The sequence below is a fragment of the Haemaphysalis longicornis genome, unplaced genomic scaffold, assembly GCF_048455015.1.
Source record: "Haemaphysalis longicornis isolate Haplotype H1 unplaced genomic scaffold, Haemaphysalis longicornis Haplotype H1 scaffold_6, whole genome shotgun sequence".
In the NCBI taxonomy this organism is placed as follows: Eukaryota; Metazoa; Arthropoda; class Arachnida; order Ixodida; family Ixodidae; genus Haemaphysalis; species Haemaphysalis longicornis.
The window spans coordinates 9,512,140-9,538,703 of record NW_027526407.1 but is presented as its reverse complement, the minus strand read 5'-3'; the positions used below and the strand labels follow the sequence as shown (position 1 = coordinate 9,538,703).

Below are 26,564 nucleotides of genomic sequence, written 5' to 3'. Positions count from 1 at the left end.
GACGGAGCGAACGGGCTGACTACGACGAGAGTCCGTGAAACTCCCGGCCGAGTTTTGTTTGAAGACGAAGGCTCCCGCGAGAGGCGCCGCCGCAGATCGGAGGGCTAGAATACCTACATTGACGCGCGTCCGCCGTACAGAGTGGAGACACGTATGCGTTGCGCCGCCATTTTGGTTCGCTCGCTCGCCGCCGCAGCAAGTCATTGTATCAAAACCGCACCGTAGTTATCTCCACAACGCGGTTTACTGGCGAAGTTTGAACCATCGTATCTGTATCGCGTTGCTGCGTCTTGTGGGAAACAAAAAAAACAGCGCGTTGAGCACTTCGACTCAATAGGAGCGGCACGGGATCGTTCAAAGGGTGTCTCAACCCTGTACAGCGTCTGTTCTCGAGGTATCTTACGGAGGGCATCGGGCCGCCGCCGCTGCAGCGCGCGTTCAGTCATGCGCGGCAGAACTTGCGTACGTGTTTGGCGGCACTTTTGTGGATAGAAACGGAATGTTGGTAGTTGTGCCTTTAATTGTGGCTACAAAACGAAGCCGTGCGGATTGCAGCCCTTGCAGGGAAGCCGTATGCGGCAGGACGCACGCTCTAAACGGCCGACTGCTATCTGTGCTTGATTTTTTAGAAGTCCCCACGAGCCCTGCTAACACCTCAAGGAGCGTCTGCTACGCGCCGCACTCCCCTCCGACCGCTTCGCCGGCTGCCCTCCGATCAACGCCAGTGCCGCGGCGCGGCCTCCCTGAGCAGCGTACGAAGCTCTCCCATAGCGTGACGGCCAAATTTCACGAGCAGAAAAGCATTGACGGACTCTGCCACGACGCATGCGCGCGCCAGCTGCTGTTGAGAGGGAGGAGGGAAGGAAGAGAGGCGCACCTGCTGCGGACGCGGAGCTGTGGACGCCGTCCGACCCAGGAAGAGGCGAGGCTAAGAAATGCTCTGCATTTAAAATACTATGGTGTTTATAAAATGAAACGCTTCTTTATTAGAAGGTTATTTCCTTCTAGCGGGCCACCTTACACTCTTCGAATTTTTGCTGAATAACTGTACCGCCGTTCTGCTACATCCAGTGTACCGGAAAATTATGCAGTAAGTACCAATAGATGATGCAAGATGAGAGTGAACACAAGAAGGCGTCAGAGTTAGGTTGTGCCTAACTATGTACATTGGGTGCTATCGTCGGCTACTCCTACGCGCAGCCTTACGAGTAGGTGCTTGTAAGAGGTTTACGTTTCTTCCACTCTCTAAGGATATGCGATTAGGGCGGTGAATTTAAATGTAATTATGTATTTACAGGTGGATCATGCAACGCTTTAATCATTATACCAAATTCAACAAAACAGGCGTGGGCAAAGCGTTTTATATATTTCGCCATACGCATTCAACGCTTGGATGAAAATTGCAGTTCATTTACATCCAATAAAAGGCTGGGGTTTTTTGTGCTTTTTTTACACTATTTTCCTTCACTTACCTGAGTAGAGCTTTTACCAAAATTGAGGGGTTACAAAGGTTGTAAAACAAAATGGGAGCCAGAAGCCCCCCTTTTATCGGGATTCAACGACTAAGATTGATTAGAAAAAAATAACTTTATTTCAAATACTTTCAAACGACGTTTAAACTGGACGGGGTCAGTGTTTTAAAATAATAAGTTATCGTGTTTGGGTTGCTTTCACATTTCTGGGACACGAACTGGGTAATCCTGCATGCTTCGGCAGCCATATTTATATGTAGAGCGCTGGTTCTACCAAAATTAAGGTTCTAATCAGTAGCTGGAATAATAAGCCTCGTAAATAGGAATAGCGGCGTCTAAGACTTTCTTCCGCATATGTAGAATTTGTCGGAGAAAAAAATAACCCCTGGAAACTACCCAAAGTACACGCCTTTCCCGCACAAGAGGGTGCCTAGAACAGCGACGTCTTCATGTTTGTTATAACAATGTTGGTGTTTCAATGGGAAGGTCAGTTGCACCATCACTACGTCACAGACTAAGTACACACACGACTGCCACGTTGAGAAAAATATGTGTTATTACACCCGTCCTATTCTTAACCAGGCTTATCTGCGCCACACACCCTTCTGAAGTGCCAGCATTCAATGACCATGCTTAAAGAACCCCATTGAATTTGCTTCTTTTATATTAGCCTAAGGATTGTTGTGAAGTGCTATTTACACAAGTAGTCTAAGCCGCTTTAGGGAAATTAGCATTGCCCTAAAGCATTTGCTATCATTAGTGAATTGTATATAATTTAAAAATTTTGGGGCAACGCTCAGTCACCGAAGACAATCTGTGGGCTTTTAAACATTAACAGTAGTTGTGTAATTCATTAGGAGACATTTATCGTATTCCAAAAGGCACCAAAAATCTTTCAGACCTAGTTATCAATAACATTTGCTGAAAATAACTTGTTTTCTCCGTACATAGTGTATCTATACACGCTATATGGCTGAAGTGTCGTTCCAAATATTTGATAAATATTTATACAAAATTTTGGCTAAAAACTTTCGTTTAATTTAGTACTTGTAGTCATTTTCTTGTTTATTAAGCTCAAAAAATATTATGTACACGTGGAGGAGAGTATCACTACTAGAAACATTTTTCAGCAGTTGCGTTTTTCAACTGGCAAACGGATCTTTTTTTTCTATCCTACAAAATTGCAACAGAAAAATTACACAGCAAAATTCAAGGGAGTAATAGCACTACTTATCTCGAGTAAAGTTCTGCAAAAACGTCATAAATTTCGGCATTTCAATAATTTTTCCAGAAAATCCTTTTTATTCCTGTGAATTGCGTGTCAAAGGAAATACAACTATTAAACCTTCTGAAGACTGCAAAATGAAGTACCTTGAATATTGCACACTTCGTCGTTGGGAACAAGTATCTTACAAACCTTACTGCCGCAACATGTTAAAAAACCTTGGGTAAGTTTTTGTTGGAAGCTTTTTTAATTGTTTAGGAACAGCAAAAAATGAATTGTTTTAACGGGAAAAGTGTATCAGTTTTTTCGCGTACGAACAAACTGATAAGTGATTTTCACGTTTCGGTATCACAGTGACCGACGAAATATGGTTAGTTTGATGTCAGGTGAGACCTTCGGAATAGAGTAGCTACGTTCACCATTTTTGACCTGAAAGAACTGAAAGCCACAAAAGAGAGCAAGACTTCTAGCGATGTCAATAGGGAGACAAAAGCCATGTAGGCTTCTGTGGTTTAGGTTGTCAGCGTGAAAAGGTTCTGCCTAAGTATATTGGTGAATTTCAGTGAAAGGTGGAATTCTCCATGATAGTGTTTTAAAATTCTCCAGCGTGGTGGTAAGATAGAACTCTGTAAATATTTCAATTGAGAGAAAAGTAAAATCCGCATATTTTGGCTAACGTGTAGCTGTAGGTTCTGTTATTTCTTACAGCTCAGGTCACCGGCACCCTCCAAGCGCTGGTCACCACTCGTCGTTAGCCCAACTAGTGCTCAAATAAAGTGTTTTCTCTCTCTCTCTCTTACACCATTCATGTGGTAAGGAAATGCCCATTGCTAAGGTTCACCTTTGCTGAGGTTTACCATTACACCATTGCTGAGGTTCAAAAAATGCAAATTGTTGTGGTTAGGTTATTATCTCTGGTACATATTCTGGTAAAGGTGCTAAGCAAAATGAAGCTTCGAGACAGCTATCGCATGCAAGGGCTAACGATCTTCAGGTCTCGCGACCCTAAGTCTGGGCCACTCCTCGCCACCATCTCTCCGCACCGCCAAACTGCTTTTTGTGCGGCCCAGGTGTCGTCGGTATCAATTATTGGCGCATCATGTATGACCACCTCAGTGCCTATAAGAGGTGGGACACGACAATCTTGCTGGGGAACTTTGCATTTTACCTGAAGGCCATCCCGAATGTCTGTCTGACAACCACGAGAACAAGATTTCTAGGGGGAAGTTGAACTGGTCAAGTTGCGACAATGATTTGGCAAACCAGACACACTTCAGCTAGAAGCAAAAACATTTTGCGACCCATGCACAAATGACCGGCTACTCCTACTTGTCCTATATACAGGACGTGCAGTTCCCCAAATACATTTAAAACAAGTTTAATGAGTAGCAAAACAATTGCAAAACAAGAACACTATTACAAAACCAGTGTAATACAAAATAGGTGCACAACACTTTTCAATGAAAAGCAGAAAACTCAGAAATGTCTTCTACAGCATCAAAACAAATCATTCACTCTTCTCACATAAAATTGTTTTCCTTTGCTTAAGTGGCAAAGACAGTGTACTGCGGCAGCTTTAGTCATCCCTATTTTTCACGAACACCTCGAATACCTCATTACCTGTCTGAGAAAACACCTATACAAACTGCATCTGTGCGGGAATTTAACAATTCACCCTCACCTAAGCCAATGGCCAGCGATTTTCCCAGCCGAAGTCGTCGGCGCACTCTCAACTTTTTAAAAAGGCACCTACCAGTATGCGAAAATAGAAGCCATTCCAAGTGATAGAATTCCTGTAAATCACGCAATTCATGCAATCCGCGAAATTTTCACAAATGCTGCGACGCAGCCTGGTTTATGCTCATCCCGCTGTTGTTTCACCTATTGCATCTTCTCTAAACGTTGCTAATGAGACCGGCCCTCTACGTTTCCAGTTTTTTTTTTCAATTATTGGGACGACTGGCTCACATACAGCAAAGCCACCACCGAAACCTTCTCAGTCTGAGCACCCAAACCTTACGTGTAGCCGCTATTTACATCCTTCATCAGGCTCTACGCCACCAAATGCATGAATTCCGCAACTGGTTTGCAAGATCGCTCAGATATGCAAACGATACTACGTCTGACAAAAAGGAGAAAACACCGCGCTCCTGTGGGTGAGCACGTGGGTGCGCATCCCCTCGCTTACTCCTCCTACTTCAACTCCTGCTCCTCTTCCACCGTATCCGCTCTTTCTCCCTGTCCCTTCCCCTCATTGTCCTTTCTCGCCTCCTCCTCTCATCTTGACTTATATGAGTCCTGTCCTGTGGGACCTATTGTTGTCAAAATTTGACAGACACCTTGCTTGTCACCCTCAAGAAAATTTTGTTGCTCAGGTCTCCAGACACACTAGTTCAGGTACTCTTGTTTGGAGACATTCCATTCAGTTATTTCATACATTCATTCCTGCAAAAGTGGCAAATAAGCGTCTGATCCTGTCTGGATCAGACGTTTCAGAAAAGAACGTCTGCTCCCAGGGACGCTCTTGAGAACAATATGACCTTACCGGTCCGCTTTATTTTTAGCCTAGGTGGGGTGATGCCACCGTGCAGGTGTGGGGCATTCTCACAGCTGTATACTAACCACTCATTCTCTAGCTTTAACAAGCCCCAGTTCCTTCTGTGTAATGATGCAGTCCAAATGGCTGTGGATGCTGGTTTTTATCAGTTGCAGCGAAAAGTTCTTCTGTTGTCCTCAAGAAAACTGGGTTCTGCTTTACGCACAATTGTCCATGTGTTAGTTTTTATTCACCTGTTCCTAAATCAATTTTATTAGTTAATCTGTGCTCATTATGTTGCCTTCATTTGGCGAGAACGTTGGTTCGCGCAGTTAGTTGCCCTGAACAAGGATTTTGTTCTGCTTTATACTCAGAAGCTTGGGGTAGACGTTTCTAATCGGTACTAAAAGTAAATGTTAATTGAGATTAGCACAACTGTTGTATCAGGTAATTCCTGAAGTACGTTCTCACTTGCAAATCCGAATTAAAACCGAAAACATCTGGGACGTAATGCTAAAAGAGGAAGAAAAAACGCGCAGAAAACGGATTCCTATAGCAACGAGAGTGCACGAGCGTGTCCTGTGTACTTGCCACTATAGGTACAATAGTAGTGTCGTTTATAGTGCAAACGCGCAACTCTACACATGACATGCCCAGATGGTATCATTAGATAGTTGTAAACGCTGAAGAGCTTGAACCGGCAGTATCAACTGCAAGGGTAACACAATACCCCAATATTACATGGTAGAAAAATCAACAGCAAATATTTTGTTTTGAGAACCGTGTATGAGTGTTTAAAGCAGAAAAATTCCTAATCACCAGTTACGCATTGTTTCTATTAAGACATCATGTTTCCCTTACGTACGATTTTTTTAAAGGTGGAACCAAGTTAGGCTTATTTCGCGTCTAAAACCGAATGTTGTTAGGAAAAAGGAAAATGCCTTCTGTCAGTATGAGCAACGAACACTTTGATGAGCAGAAAAACTGATAAAATAAATCCGCCCAATGTCTAGATACATAGGTTTCACACCTGAAAAAAGCAGGTTTTATTCTTCACCTTCAAAAAGTCTTTTCGATGTAAATATTATTATTCAGAAATCTGTTAACGCACACTTACTATTTTTGATCGTTTTATGCTGATGCTGCCAAATATTCACAAACTGCTTTTTTTCTTTTTTCCCAGGTGGTGAACAGGACATTGGGAACATATTTTATGGGAGCTTTGTTATTTGCCTTCAAGGGTTCTTGAGGACATACATGAAACTGCACACAGTAGAATAATTAGAGGCAGTGCGACCTCACCTAACTAGACAGGCACCACACAAATTGGCACTGCTCATTCATGGAAGTGTTCAATTTGACGAAGAAACTAGCACGTGTATTGCAATAGGTAAACAAAGAAAAAAAGCTATTAGACTAATCGTTAGTCAAACGGTGCCACATACAGCGTAACTCAAGCCCTTTTGGAAACGCGTCCAAATTTTGTATTGTTGCGCACGCTTATCTCCCACTGCTAAGGAAAAACCAGTTTCAAATGCGTGTGGAAGAATGAGCATTTATTTTATCATACTGAAACGTAAATACCATTTTGATAATGTGGTTCCAGCCCTTAACTTTCGACAAAAGCGGTTAATGAATTCAATTAAATCGCTAAACCTTTTAAAATAAAGTAAGTTACGAGGAAAGCATTTGACTCGGTCGAAACCCTAGCAGTCATTCAGGCATTACGGAACCAGGGGGTAGATGAGCATAATGTAAGAATACTAGAGGATATCTACAATGGGTCTACAGCTACCATCATCCTCCATAGGGAGAGCAGTAAAATACTCATAAGAAATTGTGTCAGACAAGGAGACACAATCTCTCCAATGTTATTTACAGCATGCTTACAAGAAGTATTCAGAACGTTGGATTGGGAACAGGTGGGAGTAAGGGTTGATGGAGGATACCTCAGTAACCTCAGATTTGCTGATGACGTTGCCTTGCTAAATAACTCGGGGGACGAATTGCAAAGCATGCTTTCCGCACTGGGCGAACAGAGTAGAACCGTGGGCCTGAAGATTAGATGCAGAAAACTGAAGTAATGATCAATAACCTCGGGACAGCACAGCAGTTTGAGATAGGTGGCGAGGTAGTGGAAGTGGTAAGCGAATATATCTACTTAGGCCAAGTTGTGACCCCAGATGCCAACCATGAGGCAGAGATAATTAGAAGGATCAGAATGAGGTGGGGTGCATATGGCAGACATTCTCAGATATGAATAGCAGCCAACCATTGTCGCTGAAGAAGAAAGTGTATGACAGCTGCATCTTACCGGTACTCACCTACGGGGCAGAAACTTGGAGGCTGACGATCAGGGTTCATCTTAAATGGAGAACGACTCAGCGGGCAATGGAGCGAAAAATGATAGGTGTAACATTAAGGCACAAGAAGAGAGCGGAGTGGGTCAGGGAGCAAACTGGTGTAAAGACATATTAGTAGAAATTAAGAAGAAGAAATGGACGTGGGCAGGGCATGTAATGCGAAGGCAAGATAACCGCTGGTCATTAAGGGTAACAGAGTGAATCCCTAGAGAAGCAAGTGTTGTAGGGGACGGCAGAAAGTTAGATGGGCAGATGAGATCAAGATGTTTGCGGGGATAAATTGGTCACAGTTGGCACAGGACCGAGGTAATTGGAGAGTAATGGGAGAGGCCTTTGCCCTACAGTGGGCGTATAAAGGCTGGTGATGATGATGATGATGATGAAGTTGCGAGGTAGATTCATTATTGCAAAAATCTTTTCCCCCTGCTATGTTTGGTTCAAAATCTGTAATTACCTACGCTTTGTGAGAGGGTTGAGTGCAGTTTGCATAATTAGCTGCGCAAAAGTGTTTCTGAGAAACAATGAACTTGTCATCGGGAATAGAAATGTGCATGACTACAGCGAATACTTTTTCCCACACTTGCTGGCTGAGCAGGTGAATGTTTTGTATGACACAACCTCTATTGAATAAACTGCCCATTGCTTGAAATGCGCAAAACGCTAACATGTATAGCTTTCGAACAAAACGCCTATATTGGCAGATTTAGCTTCCCAGTTGTTGCGTTCTCTGGCAACTGGTAAAGTTTTCGCGACACGTGTGTGACATCACCCTTATGTGCCGATCTGGTGCTTTGCACTTAACAGGAGTGCGATCAGGAAATCGGCAATTTTGACTTAGTACGCGACGTCACAAGTATGGCAAATAAAAGTGGCATGTCTGAGGGCAGGGGACAGCCAGTGTGGACGCACCAGGCGCCAGAGAAGTGGAACTTACCAGAGACGGACGAGACACCATTTTATGCTTTTCAGACAGGTAATGGAAGCCATTACAACTTTCAATTATTCCTTTGTCTTCACCTTCTGCGAACAAGAGATAACGACAATAAACGGTCAAGTGACGGTTACTCGAGTCTGCTGCCAAAAAAACCGCACAATCCGTCAAAACCAAAATATTTTTGAAGAAACACCAAAACAGCAAACTGAAGAAAGTATATGTCCAATCTGGGTGTATCAATCTCGGTCGTTCCTTTTGTTTTACCGGTAATACAAATAGTTTAATACAGAAAAGAACCACAAGGAACCACACATAGATTTAGTGCTGACAAAGCAGTGGCTGCAGAAAGCAGTGTGTTGGAAAGTCCAAATGTTTTTAGGTTGGGAAGGTTTAAACTCTTAGTAGAGTCATTATTGGGTAGGTAGTATTAGATCCAGACATAAAGCTTTCACACTCTGAACACACCTCTCAGCCACATTTGCATTTGTACGTGATCGGTTATAGTAAGCACGTAACTTGAACCGCTCAGAAAGGCATGCTCATGAATGCCTTACGTTATGAATGCACATCGGTCATGATCGCCATTGCAAAATAACAGTTGCATTGTCAGGCTGCAACAGCGAACAATTCGGAAGTTTTCTTTAAATCATTCTGTAACGAGAGCTTCCCGCAATTGGACTTACGTTGGTGACCCTGGCGGCCAATGGCTCAACCTACGTTGACGTGAACCTCAAATCTGTGGGTGCGAAGGCGCTGTCTCTCATATTTCTCGCCTATCCTCGAGCGCCCGGGTGAATTTCAGCTGCAATGTACGCTTCCAAAATTTTATTTTTACGTGAAAGTAAAGAATAAAGCATGCAAAGCATATCAGAGAGCATACCCAAGTGGGACCCTTTGCTGTAGTAATCAGGAGAAATCGCCTGCGGTGGCTACTTATTTCGTGTGCTCCGCCAACGTTTTATAATTTGGGATGACCATTGCTGTTCCGCGCACAGCGTTCACTGCAGCCAGAAGGAACAGGCAGTGGTCACGTTGTTTCCCCGTCACACCACCCAGCAAACCCTAACATTGCAAGATCGCAACCTGGCGTGTTCTGCTATTGCAGACAAGAAGGTCAATCTTGAAAAAAATTGGTAAAAAATTACGTTTGCTAGTGTTTTAATAGTTATATATACTCTGAAATTCCGAATACTATACATAATAAATTTGTTTTTTGCGACATTCGGAAATGTCGAAAACATAACACGACTTCGCAATATTTGTACACCTACCTAACTTGACATAGTTACTCAACTGGACTGGCGCGAGGACACATATTTTAACCACGGAGCGGTTTTACAAGCCGTAAGTTCGCCGTCTCACAAAAGAATTCAAAGAAAGGGCCGAGCGCTCGAAAGCGCATGCAAGGCGAGCCCAATTCCTTTTTCTTTCTTTTTGCGTATAAATGGCGAGGTGTATAGGTTTCCGGTGTTTTAGGCGGGTGCATTAGCCCTTCTCACGCCCGATTCCTGGCCAATCCCCCACGTGGGTATGACCCAAGTCACCAGGAACAACAGCAACGATAATAAAGACCGTGGAGCCTCCCCTGCACGCGCAGTGGCATTCGCAATAGCACAAACATTGGAAATGGCAAAACATTTTGCAGAGCGATAAAATGGGTAGCGCTCTTGTGGTGAGCGTTCCTAGTAGCTACCGCCGAGTTGCCTGCTCATGCAGTGGTTACAGCAAAAAAAAAACTCAAGTGCTCTCGTCAAGCGCTAACGCTCATGCAAGAAAATCCCCACCGCTAATTCTACACATGAAAAGACACCCTGCTTGTGTAAGGGCACCGCTTTCGTCGCATTCTCTAGAACACCATATAGATAATTGGAGACGTCCTACGGGTGCTCCAATCGTCGCCGAGACGACTTGTAGACACCGCCATTGCGACTTCGATTCGATGGCGAACAGCTGGTGCAAGTCTACAATGCAGACGATGACTTTACATTCACCACGTGCCGCGAAGAAGACACCGACTTCCTCCATTCATATGTTTACGATTACTAGCACCAAAACTCGGCAAATAAACGATAAAACGGAAACCTATTTATGTGTCCGCAATGCTCACTTACAACTTCTTCGCCATTTAATTTTGCGCGTGACTTCAAACTTCACTGAATATTCTGGCAGACTTATCCTTCTGCTGTAAAAAAATAAAACAGACAGTATATTTCGCCTAAAAAGCAAATATTTTTACAGAAATGCGAAGTTTTACAGTGGTGTGGGAATAATTTACACTGCTGGCTTAAGCGTACAGGAACGTGTTAGACAATGTAGCTCCTTTCGCATTTTTTTCTAGCTAATGAAAGTTCTCTTTTTGATATAATTCTTTTCGAGAATTACAACGTAACCTACCGTTCTTGGAACATCGCAAAGAGACAAGGACGAGGCATAGGCGGGCCATAGCGCGGAATAACAGATGTTTATTCCCCACAATACCTAAATACAGAAATATGTTGCAACAAATGGGCGAAAGAGGGAAGAAGAAAGAAACACAAGCACAGTTCAAGCCGCCACTGCAGATCACGTGCTGTCACCAGATAAAAAAATTCTTTTTCGTTTAAAAACACCAATGTGTAGCTCACCCACCTGTCTTTGTTAGAATATACCTCATACGCTTCATCTTCATTTTATTGTTACGCTTCATTTTATTTTTACCTTTATAGAATATAGAGCATTTTATGAGGTCAGGATAACAACCACAATCTTTACGATGTCCGCATATATGTCCGTTATATTCCTTTTCCATTTTGTTACGATGCTTGCGCAATCTGTCATTGACACACAATCCTGTCTGTTCGATATACTTTTTTCGCAGTTGCTTAGCGGTATTGAATAAACCACCCTATCCGACATGGCCATGAACGGCGTATGATGTTTGGTGCTACCCGTATTGGGCTTGACGTGGCTCCCATTACTGTCTTGCAAAGCTTGGATACCTTCTTAGCAGCGGAGAATAAGACGTTGACATTAGCGCGTTTTCCAACCTTCTTCAGAATATGCGAAAGCATGTAACGTATAGGATAGTAGTAATTTTTCTACTACCTATCTTTTTTGGACCATTTTGCTTGTTTCGTTCATCCTTGACCTGTTTCAGAACAGTATCAGCTACTGAAGTCTGTAATTGCAGCGGGTAGCCGGAGTAAATCAGCCGAGCCACCTGTTCATAAATGCTGGCTTCCATCATCTGAATACAAGATTTCTTAAGTGCATTCGAGACAGACATCTTCACAATCCCACGCTCTACCAATTTATAATGGGCAGAAATGATAAACGAGTATGGACTTCAAACAACGAGGATCATAAGCCCAACAGATGTGGTCATCGTAAAAATGCATTCGAAGATCCCGAACTTTATTGCTGTCATCAGTCAGAGTTTTAATCGTTTCTCGAAGCGGTTGAAAAAAACTCTGAAATACTGTCAAAATGTCTGAAAGGGCACTTTCTAGACGTTCTTTTGTGGTATCAATGAACAGCAGATACCTGAACGTCTTAACTACTTTACATTGGAGCAGGCGAGTGGCCACAACCCTGTCAACGGAGGCTAAAATACAGGTAATTGAGTACAAGAGCGAGGCAAGAGCCCGTACAGATGCCTTTGTTCTAAAGGTATACGTTGCTCTCCCAAGTAGAGAAGGTAGAGCGGAGGTACGGGCAAGCAGCTCTAAAAACGTTTCAATTGGAATGCCTGAAGTATTCTGAAACAAAGTGGCCCCGTAAATTACATGCGTCCACGCAAAAGAGCAGCTCTTGGTGAGGAATAGAGTAATACAGGTCTTTTATGTGCACCGAACAGGCCGAAGGCAGCTGTTGCTCTTGTCTTGAAGATGCGCAATAACTTCGGAGGAACTCTTCATCAGAAAAGGATCGTCTCCCGGAAGAATGTCAAGAGTAAGTTTGAGGTATAGGGCCAAGGACTTTTGAAAGAAGCATTTTTCAGACGATGACGCGCAGGGGGTTGTATAGTTTGTGCGTTTCAACAGTGAAAAACATACGGAGTCTGTCACGTATGCTCTTTACGTTTTTATGCTCTTTACGAGGCTACGCAGTTTCAAATCATTGCACAAATTCGTGCTTTTGGTTTGATATCGGATAGCCGCGTGCCAACCTTACAACAGAACGAAGAATCAATGTTATCATGAGCATTCGCCAGCAAAATATTTTTCTGTAATACAGCAAAGCCACCTTCCTTAACAGCTGCCAGTAGGAACAACGAGTTTTCTTTCAGGTAAGACAAGGTTTGTTGCAGAAGAAAATTGCTGGAACCAATTTCCGTCGAGCCAGGACGTCTGTACTTTCCTAAATGGACCGTTCTTGCTCGGAATCCGGGGCGGCCCTGGATACTTGTTTCCCTAGCGATATAGTTCACTAAGGTATTAGCTTGGGCGTGTTGGTAGAGCAATCTAATATCGCTGCCCCTACAGAAACCTCACTTTGTGAGGGTTCTCCATCGACGCACTATGCCCCTTACGTGGCCAGCATGCTAATGAGATTGACGAATGCCTGCCCAAATCCAACCAGGTCCAGCGCGCTTCAACAGTTCACCGTCGCCCTACCCATACCGATCACCAAGCCGTCGAAGCAGCGCAGACTTCACGCATGCGGGATCCCTTACCCCACGCAGGAGAAATAAAAGCAGCAACTTCTGATATTGACGTTTCAGGCGGCGGGATTACAACGACTGGGATTCACGACACTCCTTCATCACGAACACCCGATCTCACCCTGACCTCACTCCAAAACACGAAGACAGAAACACGACGCGACGCGTACCTGACATGAGAGAGCCTGCCGCTGAGACGACGAAGACCACGAAGACGTATCGTGCCCGACAGTCAACACGTACAAGCCGAAATACGAGGTCCCGATGCACACGGAACTCCAGGAAGGCGGCGTCCGACCTCCAGTTGTCCATCGACGGCTTCGATGTACTAGCCTTCAGAGACACGGGAGCCGACTACTCAGTAATGAGCGGATCATTTGAGTCTAAGATGAAGAAATGTACGACCAGATGGGACAATCCACACATACGCACAGCAGGAGGCCTCTACTAACGCCAAATGGAACGTGAACATCGCACATCACCATTAGAGGCTAGCACGCATGGCGCTACGTTCGTCATTTTGCCAGAACGTTGGACCAGCTGGGAGGATTCACACATACGCACAGCAGGAGGCCATCTGCTAACGCCAAATGGAACGTGCGCATTGCACATCAGCATTAGAGGGTACCACGTATCGCGCTATGTTCGTCATTTTGCCCAAGGGCACCCACGAAGTAATTCTCGGATGAACCTCGTGACCGACAATGGGCAATACATGATGTTGAGATGAAGTCGATAACTATTTTCTCTGATCACTCCCATGACGCCAGAACAAAAACAGATTGTTGCTATAAGAATCGCTGATGATCACGACAGCCTGCAACACCGCGCAAGCTTGATGGTCACCGCCTACTATGCAGATGCTGTTCCGGTCATCGAAACTTTGTAGAGAGTGACCAAAGTTTGATTCCCGTGCCTCCGTCTCAAGAGACATTGCGCGCTTTAGGCGACGTCAATCCTACGTTATAGACAATATAATCACTTAGGGGTACCAGCATTTAAATAAGGGTGGTTCAATTGCTTTTTTCGAAGAAACTCAAGGAGGAACTGATGTGACAGCCGTCGCGACTTTGAACGTCCGCCCGAAGATGCTTTCAGGCTTCCGCATCCCTTCGACCTGAACCCGGCTCCCTCGCAACAGAACCAGAACAAACTATGGGCTTCGCTGCGTCGCTATGTATTTTGTCAAACTCAAAATGATGTCAGACACCCCTAGCGAAGAACCCCATAATAACCTAAGATGGAGCCCGACCTACCTAACAGGTCTTCACATGAAGAGGAAGCCATACGGACGCAAGTCGAAAACATGCTCAGTGATGACATTATACAGCCAAAGAAAGCTTCTGGGCAGCGTCGTCGCACTTGTGAAAAAAAAGGCGGCAAATTAGGGTTTTGTGTTTACTACCGGCCACGAAACAAAATCACCAAAAAGGACGTGTCTCTCTTGCGAAGAACGGACGCTGCCCTCGACCACCCCTGCCATGCATAGTACCTCTCATCAATAGATCTAAAAGACAGGCTACGGGCAAATAGATGTGGGCAAGGGAGACTGACAGAAGACAGGCATATAAAACACCCGGACGGCCAATACTAGTTCAAGTTGACGCAGCTGGGGCTGTGCACGGCAACAGCAACATTTCAAAAAATCGTGGACACATCGTCAATGTCTCGAGAGTCCTGCCTGACCCTGTGAAAGGTTCAGCCATCGCAAACTTCCCGAGACCGAAAGACAAGGAAGGTGCGTGAAGTTGTCTGTATGTGCGCACTACCCGCGCTTCGTCGAAAACTTGGCAAGCATCGCCGAGCCACTCACACACTTGACGAAAAATAGCACCCCTTTCAGCTGGAAAAACGACCAGGAGGGAGCATTCTGCGAGCTGCAACAACGATAGCAAAACCCGCCAGTGCTCGCTCATTTCGACGAAAACGCCGAAAGTGAAATACACACGGGCGCCAGTGATGTAGGTTTCGGAGCCGTCCTGCAACAATGATACGCCGAGTTTTCGATGCGTTAGGAGACTATAGGTTTCGCGGAAAGAGTGTTACGTTTGCGTTTCTTACTTTAATATGCTTAATTTTTATGTTTAGGTTGAGTAACTTTATGTGTTAAACTTGACTTTCTTGTAGTGTTTTCACTTTTATTTGAGCTGTTAGGCTCTATTAAACGTGTGCATGTTACGCTTATTTAATGTTTTCTGCTGATTTGTAAATGAATGCGGCTAAATTGTTAGTGGCTGGTGTGGTGAGTGTATATTTTTATTTCTCTTACGATTGCATTTTTGTTGTTTTGGGGCTTCAAGAAATGTACTAGCTATGTTGTTCTTTTTCTGCATAATATAGGAAAATATTGTATCTATTTTTTTTCTGTTGATTTGATTTTCTGATGTGTGCTGCTTCCGACTTCGGTGCATTGTACTTTGGGAGGAAGGGCCTCGTCAGGCTGTAGTCTTTTTCCCTCCACCTTATGTGTTAATGTACTTCATTTCTTGAAATCTTTCAAATATAAAATAAAATAAATATACAAATTCGCCCATACCTGTATACTAGAATATTCAAAGTTGTAACACAAATTCATGTCCTGTCTTCGTCGCCAATGTGAAGGACACCTTCTGGCCGTCTTGGGTGGTGGAGCTTACGTCTTCAAGAATTCGGTGTTACAATCGCCTGTATATCCGGCAGAAAACCCTGCGACGCTGACAACCTCTCTCGCGCCCGCACCGACCCACGACGACAAGACTCAGATAAAGACAGCGGGTCCTTCGGAATAGTGACGGCTAGCGACATAGCCCCAAAGCAGCATTCCGACATTAAGTTACGCTTCATGATCGAATACCTCGAGGGATGCCACATCGCCGTGCACAGGGCCTTCAAACGCATCCTACATGAATTCAGCCTCAAAAATGCGGTCTTCGTGAAGAAAATTTTCAATCACGGATAATTGTCTTCTTTTCGTCGCCGCAGTGCTTTGTGAGGAAATTTCGATATGTTCCACGACAACCCGTCTTACGGACTTTTCCACTACTGGAAAATTCAAGGCGAAGTACTACTGTGCGCAAATTACAACCAATGTCTCCCACTGCGACCGGTGCAGCCGTGACTGCCAGCGACACAAACGCTGCCGACGAGACCCGCCAGACTTCTGCAGCCGATTTCCATCCCACCAAAACACTTCAACAGAATTGAATATAGCTTCTGGACCCGTTCACTACGTCACGGTCCTATAACAACTGGATTGTCGTAGCGACAAACTACATGTCGTGCTACGCAGAGACCGTCGCTCTTCCCAGGGGGACTGCACGCGATATAACAAATTTCTTCATAAACGAAGTTCTGCTGCGACATGGAGACCCTTAAGTCATAATCATGGACCGGGGAATTTCCTTTACTGCCGACTATATGTAAAAACTCTTCTGCGACAGCAACACGGATTACTGAAGACCGACGGCGCACACCCTCCAAACGAATCTACTAATGGATCGTGGGATCAAGACGAACGAGCATATGCTGTCTAGGTCGGTCAACGTTGAACATAAGTCTTCGGATGAAGTCCTCCCGTATGTCACGTTTGCGTACAACACGGCTATCCAAGAAACTAGGCAGATGACACCATTCGATTTTGTCTATGGAAGACAGAAAACTACATTCCTGGACGCCATGCGAAAGCACGTTGAACACGACGACTTGAACTCCGACGTCCACGGTTACTTTCATAGTGGGGAGGAGGCCCGCCAGGTTGCCCGAGTCTGCACAATACACCAGTAGGTGCTGAATGCAGGACGCTGCAACCTCCAATGCCGGGACGCCGAGTACCACCCAGTAGATCGTGTGTGCGTTTGGACTCCGCTCCCATCTGCCGACACGGACTAACTGAGAAGATTCTGCTATGGAATTTCAGACCCTATCGGATTCTACACCGTGTTGGCGCACTTACCTACGTTGTGATCCTCGATGGTGATTCGGGAACATCACGACGACACACGCGGCCCGAGGGCGTCCACGTGTTTTGCCTAAAACCTTACTACACAAGGTGACAGTTTTTTGTTTCTTTTTGAACTTTTTTATTATAGCATCGGGTTGATGCACTCTTAGTGGGGGGTAATGCCGCGAAGTATTGGATTTGTTTCTTTATTTTTTTGTTTGCAAAGACCGGCTGTGCCTGAGCTTTGTTATTGTTTTACACTGCGTAGCGCGTGTTCCATACCATCTTTTTTATGCCGCACGGTTTATCTTATTTGATAGAGAAATGTTTCGCCTCAACGTCACTAACCTTCAATACGCCCCTTTAACCTACAGTATTTTAGATGTAATTCTGTTGTTCGATAAACCACCGCTCCAAAAATATATTCCCGCAGAGCAGAAGCCGCGGCATTAGATTCGCCGGCACTCGCCTGCGTACGCGACTTTGTTGACTGCTGCTGGGCGTCATGTGTATTTTTTGAGTGGCTAGGGGGCCACGCAATCGAACTTAAAACTTGTTTTTTGTAAAGCAAAGTGTGTCACCTTTGGCTTCGTGACAATATAGTCATGTTGTGTCACAATGATAAGCATACAAAAAAAATAAAGGAAGCTAACAAAATAGCAAGCGTACACTAGTCATAAAAGCAGGAATCAATGTTGCACAACCTCAAAGATGAATATAAAACACTTTTGAAGCGCAAGTTTTCAAGGAAAAATTTCTACCTTTTACGCTTTGCAGCAGGAACTGCCGCATATACGATAGCTAACAGGTACGCTCAGTCAAGTATGTGTCAGAATAATAGACAAGCAATCAGAACTCGGACACTGAATGCGACGAAAAATTTTTTGGTTTAAAAATTAGAAAAATGGGAGGATGCACCACAAAAAGTGCTGAATGTTATATCTGAAAAAAATGCAGCTGCTGGTTTTTAACGATGTTATACAACGGATCAATTGAATTGGCGTGTTTATGTGGGAACCTAAAAGGCCAATGACGCAAAATGTTTCTCCTTCAAAATTATGCCCATCAAACTGCTCTTTAAGCAAAGTATAAGCAAGAAAGTAGAAGCGTTAGCGAAGAATATTTCTTTGGATAGCGTCAAACAAAGAAACACTTGTTAAGATCGTTAGGATGCGAAAGTTCGCATTCAAGGTGTGGTATAAAACACCTGTAGGAGCTACAATTGCCGTGCACAAAGCGATACCGGTAATAGCGTGACATGACCATACTGGCACCCCCATAAAATCTACATCAATATTTTAATGATGTAATATAACAGGTTCATCTGGTCACAGGAACAAGAAATATCAGTGACGGGTAGTAGCCAGGAGCATTGGCACAGTAAACCGTTCTCTCTTTTATTTGTTAATACAGAAAGCCGTCTGCGGAATGGCCATTTTGTCATCTCCGTCATCGAATCATCTGATGCCAATATTGCAAATATTATAGATATGTTTTTTCGCTGAAAGTAAGTTGCAGAAAAAGCTGAAACTGCAGCAAACGTTTTGTCGTTAGTCGTTATGACTGACGAGAGAGGTGCGGCGGAGGCGTTTTGATCGCAGTCGTGAATAAGTTCTGTTCTTTTGCTGTCCATATAGCTGGTCATTTTGAAATTGGTTGGGTGTAATAGATATTCACTTGAGATGACTACAAGCTGAAACCACTTAGCTCACAACCTTAGCGTGCAAAATCCCGCAAGTATCTCTACAGGAAGTACAAAGGTGGTTAAGGGCATGTAAAGATAAAATTCTTCATGCGACGACGGCATAGCCGTACACGTCCTCAAGGAAGGTAGACATCTAACAAAAGAAAGTATGGCTAAACTATCGTCACAATACTTAATCACATTAAAAGTACGCAATCCTGGACAAACGGCAACATAGTTTTATTCCGAAGATTGAAGATAACAGAGATTTCATGAACTGCAGAACGATTAGCCTTCTGTTGGTTATAGACAAGCTGGTCACCAATAGCTAACCACTTAAACGACAACCTACACTTCAAAAAACCCAAGGAACTTGCTGGGATTACAGAAAAAATACTCTACAATGGATCACATTTATGTCTTCGTTCTCACAAGGCTTTTAAAGCTGTGCTGACATTTCTGTGCAGCAGAGGCCTCTCAGCGATATTGTATATGAGGCCCGTCCGGCAGAACTTTAGCACATGCACAATATAAGTATAGGCATCTTCTGTACACAGCCATTTATTAATTTCTCCGTCATCTTTATCTCTCTTGTACTCTCTGCATGCTTTTTCCTCCCCTTTCCCTTCCCACACACAGAATTGCTGGCCAGATTTACTACAATCAGGCCGACCTTTCTGAGTTTTTTATTTCAATAAAATTCATCTCTCTCTCTCCATAATATGCCGCTTCACATGAGGTATATAGACTAGCAAAGCAACTCTGTATTCAGCAAACGCGACTGCAGTCACGACTACGTTAAAAGACGGAGCAATAGAGGAGACGTATCTACGACTCCTGCAAGACGTAGACTAGAAATTCAGGTTGCGAATATTCCTTCACAAGCAATGCGAAAAGTTTCCAATCTGAAAGGGGTACGAGAAGACACCTAGTCGCAAAAAGTGTTCACAGTGTGTGTTTGGAGTGTGTTCCGGACGCTTGAGTGAAAAAACGGAGGTTAACGGATAAATAGAAATTACTTGAGCAATTTGAGATTTGCTGCAAAAATATTCTCGCTCCATGAATCAGGTACCCATCTCCCAAAATGATTGTGAAACTACATTTCAGAGTTCCGCCGTCAGGGTTAGGACAAATATGAATAAATCAAATTTTTCTAAATAAGCATGCTGAATGCTTCCTTTGCACTAGAGATAACAAAAAACTGCAACAAGTTGAAGAATATAGCTACTTTAGCCGTATGGCCAGTGCTGACTCGAACCAAGAGAAAACAATGCGGCGCTGATTAGGATTGGTTGGGTTGCAGCCGGCGAGCACTCGAATATTATGATCAGTTATCCACCTCTATCCCTTAGGAAGCTTTTCCATCAATGTTTAATGCCCGTTATGACATACGAATCGTTAAGTTGGCGCCTTAACTAAACAACCAGAAAGAAAACTTGGATCCGCCCCAGGTGCCATCGAGCGAATAATGATAGGAGTAATGCTTAGGGATATGAACCAAGCAAGCTCGATTACGGGGAAGCTCCAGTTATATATTGTATAGTTCAACTTTAAAAAATCATTCACTCCTCCATCTGAAAATACAACGGTGGAAGGCGAACGACGTGCTATTCTGAATGTAGGCTCCCCTTTTCTAGAATACCCACAGCAACTCTCGAGTGTACCCTCCGTTGGGAACACGTTTCGTTGGTGATCCACTTCGCGAATCTGTACCTGCTGCTTGGCGTTCAATGAGCAGTTTTTGGGTGGGTGCTGGTTTGAGGTGTCACACCCCAAGATGTGAAGTAAGGCCCAACGTCCTAGACCTCAAAATGGGAAGTTAGGTCTATCATCGTACGGCTAACAACCTTACGGTAGGCAGAACAACTCCATATTCATCAAGCGTTGGCCTCTGGATTGCGGCTGTCGCGTTCACCTAAAATAACGTTACGCGTATTTACGTCGCGTTGTCGCACACCTGCGTCACGTGCTCTCTGCTGTACTGCAACCCATTGGGGAGCGGGCGTAACTGTCGCCAATATTCTCAGGGGAGCCTTTTATTTTTCTTCACTTCAACCGCCATCATCATCAGCGTCACAGAATGTTTGCTTTCCTCCCAGGCGCAGTCGGGATGGTGATGGCATCAGTGAGAACAATAAAGTTTGCTTTTAAAAAATTCGACTTGGTCTGGCCATGTAGTAGCCCGAATTGACTAGAGGTGGACTATGTGGTCCACAGTGGACACCTAGAGACGAGACAAGAAGAAGGGGAGACCATTACTCGATAGAGAGACGAAATCGAAATGTTCGCAAGCGCAGAATGAATTCGGGCAGGGACGAGCAGAAGCGGGATAGATCGATGGTAGAATCCTTCGTCCGGCAATGGACCGAAATAGGTTGTTGATGATGGTGATGGTGATCATACTGAAGACTCATTTAGGCACTTTATTATCTTTCATAGTCATTCCGCCTCACATTTAAAAAATGATGACATTACGCTTTCATAACCGTGATGTACGCTCTACTTAGTTTCTGTCATTTTAGTTGGAGACTTCAACTATCTGCCATATTGTTTGGTCTGACGTACCTTCAAACAGAGCTTTGTAACAGCGAAAGTGTTTAAAGAATCGTAATTTTTAGTGTCCGCCGGTAAAAATACCAATAAATTCGCAGCGCGCGATCGTGTTCACGGACCTTACGGCGACCGCCGGGCAGTTTAAAAAACGAAGAAAATCCCTAGTGCTGGTTTGTACGTGCCTCGCGACAACCGGCCAACGTCGCCTGCACATGTTTGTTAAGCCAAGCATACCCACTCAGAGTGGTTGGCGAAGATTGACCAAAAAATGTTGGCGTTCGCCATAATTGTGGTAACACATACACAGAACTAGAAAGACACGTGTAAACGTACACCCTTCTAAATTGATGTCCAATGAATAACGTTTCCTCAAAAAATAGAAGAGCCTCACACTTACAGCCGCTATTATACAGCAAAGGTCGTTGTGGCTGTAAAGAAGCAAATCGGCTGCAATATTGTACATAAAATTCGTGATTGTCGGCAAGTTTGCGTAAAGCCTTACAACATTGAAGTCCTCAGTGTTTTTGTGATCTTCCTTCTTTTTTCTAGTGAGTGCTTGAGCCTGACTGGTTTCTTTGCAGACTTGAATGTCTGATACACTGTAACTAAACAAACCCTAATTAAACAAGTGCCGTCAAGTACACAAGAAATTGTAATAACTACCTTGCAAGAAAATGTTACTACTACATCTTATTTATGCAGAGTAAGGGATCATCCACTCATTCAGTTCACTTTATATTTCCTTGTACTTTCTGTATAAACCCGTCATAAAAAACAGGAAATTACGCAAAAGCCCATTTCAGAGGAAATATTAGTAAACGTGCTCTTTTTTCGAAGTTTTTTTATTGACATTCCTTAAAATTTTCCTACTGATGAGTCAATTTTGTTGAGAGTGAAGGTTGCCTTCTATTTAAAATATTGGCCACTGAGACTGCCTTTGCATCTAGCAACAAGGCGCCACTTTATCATGAGCCTCGGAAAAGGCTCATCATCTTCATCAGCCTACTCAGGTCCACTGCAGGACGGAGGCCTCTTCCATTACCATCTAAACGCTGAAGAAAAAATCCTCATTTATAAAATTTGTACAGTCATCTTCATATTTAACAAAAACCATCACCTCCACGGGACATGCATACAGTTTCATAGTTTGGGTAGCCATTAGTACACTAGAACAAGACGTTGAACGATGTAATGTATGGCGAAAGGCTTTGATAGGTCTCTCATCGGAGCGAAAAGTGACTGTAAATATTGCAGTCGTAAGAACGAAGGGCGACAAAACAGCCCCCGTTGCAAAAAGACAAAAACTACAGAAAATATTGGGTTGGTACTTGATTTTTACCCTTGTCGCCGGTGCAGGAGCTACGTGCGCTAATAACCTGCCCCAACGCTAACCACGCCTCGATGAAACTAAAATTAGCCTGGCGATTGTACCGTGAAAGGATAACGAAACTACATGTGCGTAGAAAAGGTGAACAGAAAAAAAGTGTTGTTCGTGTAATTAAGTATCCGCGTGCAATGTCGATACCCTGTCAGTAGCGGCAATTCGCATGAATAAAGGAGGAAACGAAAGCGAGGAGGTGTAAACGCCGTGCCAAAGTAGCCCAATATTCAATAGCTGTCAAATTGAAAATAAGCAAACATACTTCGGTGCCAAACGGTTTTTTTTAGAGTGTGAGTATGGGGTGGGGGGATGGGCAGGGGAGATGGGGTTACGGTAGCAATTTAAACCACGTTGACTGTTCTGCATGATATGAAACAGAAGAAAAGTCGGTAGTGGTGTTCTTTGCGATTTTTGCTCTTTTTGTAGGGAACAAAAATGTCCGTTCGTTACCCATGTCATCTTGGCTAAAAAAGTAGATGTTCCTTTCACATTGGTGTCCTTCGTTTATTGCATTTATGTAGTCCTGCGTTTGGGTCCCCCTACAGTCGCGGCACTTGCGTTGCTTGGGGCTAAACGTCCCGGCAGACATCCGCATGGGGCTATCTTTGATTGGGACAAGCGAAGCAACCGCTGAAAAAACAAACTGGTACTCGATAACATTTCACCTCTAAACCCGCAATGCCATAGCGGTATTCTATGAGGCGTATGAAAGGCACTGTATTGGAACTGGACCAATTTAACACAACGCATGTACAACACACGAATGAGGAGAGAACGAGCATTCCGCCATAATCGTACCAAGAGTTATGCCGTCCTAGGCTGCACACCGGGATGCGCAGGTCGACTTCGGTAATGCGAGATAGTCACTTCACAATTGAGCAAACCGATCTTCTTTATACTTCAGTACGGCCATTGTAGTTCATCTCTAAGGTGGAAGGGCTCGCACAACAGGGACAAAGGTACAAAACACGGACGACACGTCGCTACCTTTTCTACATTTTGTCCCTGTTGTGCGAGCGCTTCCACCTTCCAGATGAACAGCTACCAACTATCCAATTGTCGGTTCTACTACAGTCAATGTATTCCTCTGCACAGCACTGCTGTGCAGCATGCGCAAAATATACGAAGTTAGTAGACAGTTTTACAGTGGTTCCAACACTACACAAAGTGTTAGCGTACGCTGTTACTTTGTGGCGTTCGAAATGCGCAATGCGCCGTGCCCAAAGTTGTATTTGCGTTCAGAGGACCTAGACGAACGCACACTACTGTATCAAAGAAGCCTGCGTATGCTATAGCCGTTCCGGCACTCGTGTATCCGTGTGTGTTCAATATGGCGGCCAGTAGAGCGGAGCACCTCAACGCATGCGCTGTTTCGCGCGCCGTAAGTTGCACTTGAAAGGAACGTTTTCTCCCTCCTTTATTCTTAAACTTGTTCCGTGGTGTGCAATTGTTCTCGCGGCGTTTTATCAAGATAATGTCTTTGGTTGCCTGAACGAAGCTCCTGCATGCAGGCCTAGAAAACTGTGAATGTCGTCTGGTGATGAGTTCAGGACGCGGTGGAATGCGGCGCTGTGCTACCGCCGGTGGACGTTTATTGTTATGACCACAGTTATCATCAGCGATGACTAAAAAAAGTGTGTCTGGCCAAACCCATCTGCTTTGCGCCAATTTGAAGTGGACTCTCTGTTGGACACGCAAATCGCGTAACGTGAGGGCCGTTTCTTCCACGGGAATGAGTCAAAAGATCGCATATGATCCCTGCGCTTGCAAGCAGTTCCTTCGTTACGTCGCCCTGGTTCACAACGAGTCGGTGGGTTGTTTTTGAGCCCAATCATACGTGTACTTCCAACCCAGTTTTTATTTTGCTATGCGTTCCTGGTGCGACCGCCCAAACAAGTAACCTCAGTGGTTCCAGGCTTCCACTATATGGTGTACTGGTATAAGTAAATGTCCGTAGTTTGATACGAATATGAATATAAAGGTTTGTATTCACTGCAAACGGGATCGCCTTTGGTTCCGGTTGTTTGACCGTCGTAGAAATTTGCAGGCGCCCGTTCCGCCAAACTACAGCCTCTCTTCGCATTTGGTTCAACAAATGGTGCAGTAAGACCGAGCACGTCGCAGCGCCAAACTGATGTAACTGTATTAAAACTGTCCTCACGGTGCCGACGTAGCCTGCCCGCAAATATTTAACGTTTAGCATATGCAAATGTCACAAACCGCATACTAAAACGGCCTGAGTCTAGATTGAGATAACCACAACCAACCTCAGCCAGCAGCAGCCGATGCGCTGTAACTCGTACACAGTGCATTCCTTGTGCAAGGCTGGCGTTACCTGTGCAGTGAAGAACACCACACCTCGCGCCTGTTGCCCCAGTAACTCCCCGCCTGCTAGTGCCTCATCTGTAGTGGCAGAGCCACACACTTTGGAGGTTTCATTGCACGTCGCAAGTGGCCCTACTGGATTTGTTACAAAGAGTCTGCACTACTGAGAACGCCGGCTTGTCTGCGGAAATTATAACTTTGGGCTCCGGCACTGCGAGAGCTCGGTCCTCAACGAAGCGTTAGATTTTAATGTTTTGTTCACGCATTTGCGGGCATGGATATGTAAAGCCACGTCAGTTACCACCCCGAACAATTGTGCATTTGTACCACCCCAATTTTTTATCGAAGCAGTATATCCGTAATTCCAAGTTTCTGCGCTCGTGTGGAGGGAAAACTCGGCGGGTTGGTTGGCCTTAAGGTCCGCATTCGGATATACGCCTCTGTTCGGTAGTTGGCGAATCGGACTCGTGAGAGGCTCAGTTTACTGTACGGCGTATTGCGGGAAAAATATTAAAAACTGTTGAAGCTTCGATAGTTTATTGAGGGCGTCTTTCGTTTGCCCGCAAAAATCTATCGTACATTTATTGCGTGTTTGAAGCTGAAGCCATCATTATGTCACTTTACAGCAGTCATGCTTTTGAGTAGCTTTTTCTACCTTTTGAGGGTCGCCATTAGGTCTCGCTACTTCGCTTTTCAAATTGCAATAAAATGCTATCAGCCTATTTATCCACAGCCGGGAATGAAATATGTCACGAGTATAAGGTAGCTTCCGTTTGTATCTTTATTATCCCGTTCTGAAGACAGTATTCTTAATGTGTTCCGCATTTTCTTTACTTTGTCTCCTTGTATTCTGTTTTTGAGCTCATACAGTCAAGTGTAGGCGCCCAATTCATGAACTTAAACCACTCGGCGAATTTCACAGGACTTCCGTCATGCCACATGTGGAGGGCTGAGATTTTTCACGGCAGATACTTGGCTACCAGCACGAGTATACGTTTAGGAATTTGATTACTTATTCTTTTTTGCATAATGGCCGTTTAGGTGGCAGGTACTATTACATGTTTTTTCATTAGTATTGCTACCTGAATGCAGAGTAACCCTGAGGCATTTCACAGCACGGTGCTGAATACTCAAAATAGATAAACAACGTAGCAAAGTTAAATGTTCTGGAAAATACAACGGCTGACCAGCAAGTACAGGAAACTTGTGTAAACGGTAACGGGGACTCTGAACGTCTAATCTGAAGCACTTCCCGTTATATAAATCTGAATCTGAACCACCTTTTGATATATATTCAGACTGTTTGTAGAGGCGTTTCGCTTAGTGCGTGACACTTCTTCGGAAGGGTTCATTCCACGTTTGCGATTTAGGTCTTTAAAGCATTGGTCTTTAAATCACGCCCTTTTACCGAAGGTTGGGTGAACATTCAGCAAACGGTTTAAAGTACTTTACACAAAAAAGTGGGGTAAGAAACCTTTCGAGCTTTTTCAACTTTTTATGAACGAATGGTAAATGGTTCTACGTCCGCAG

At 44.3% G+C, this 26,564-nt stretch overlaps 1 protein-coding gene across 2 annotated transcripts in view; it reads left to right on the top strand.

The window, feature by feature from the left end:
* LOC144142225 (uncharacterized) overlaps positions 1–8,252 on the top strand; it is a 70,657-nt gene extending 62,405 nt beyond the window's left edge. For both annotated transcript variants that reach the window (XM_077673583.1, XM_077673585.1), the window contains 2 exons: positions 2,764–2,920; positions 6,417–8,252. In XM_077673583.1, the coding sequence (XP_077529709.1) occupies positions 2,764–2,920; positions 6,417–6,423 (164 nt within the window). In that variant the 3' untranslated portion in view covers positions 6,424–8,252. The remainder of the gene's footprint in view (positions 1–2,763; positions 2,921–6,416) is intronic.
* The last annotated feature ends 18,312 nt before the right edge of the window (positions 8,253–26,564 follow it).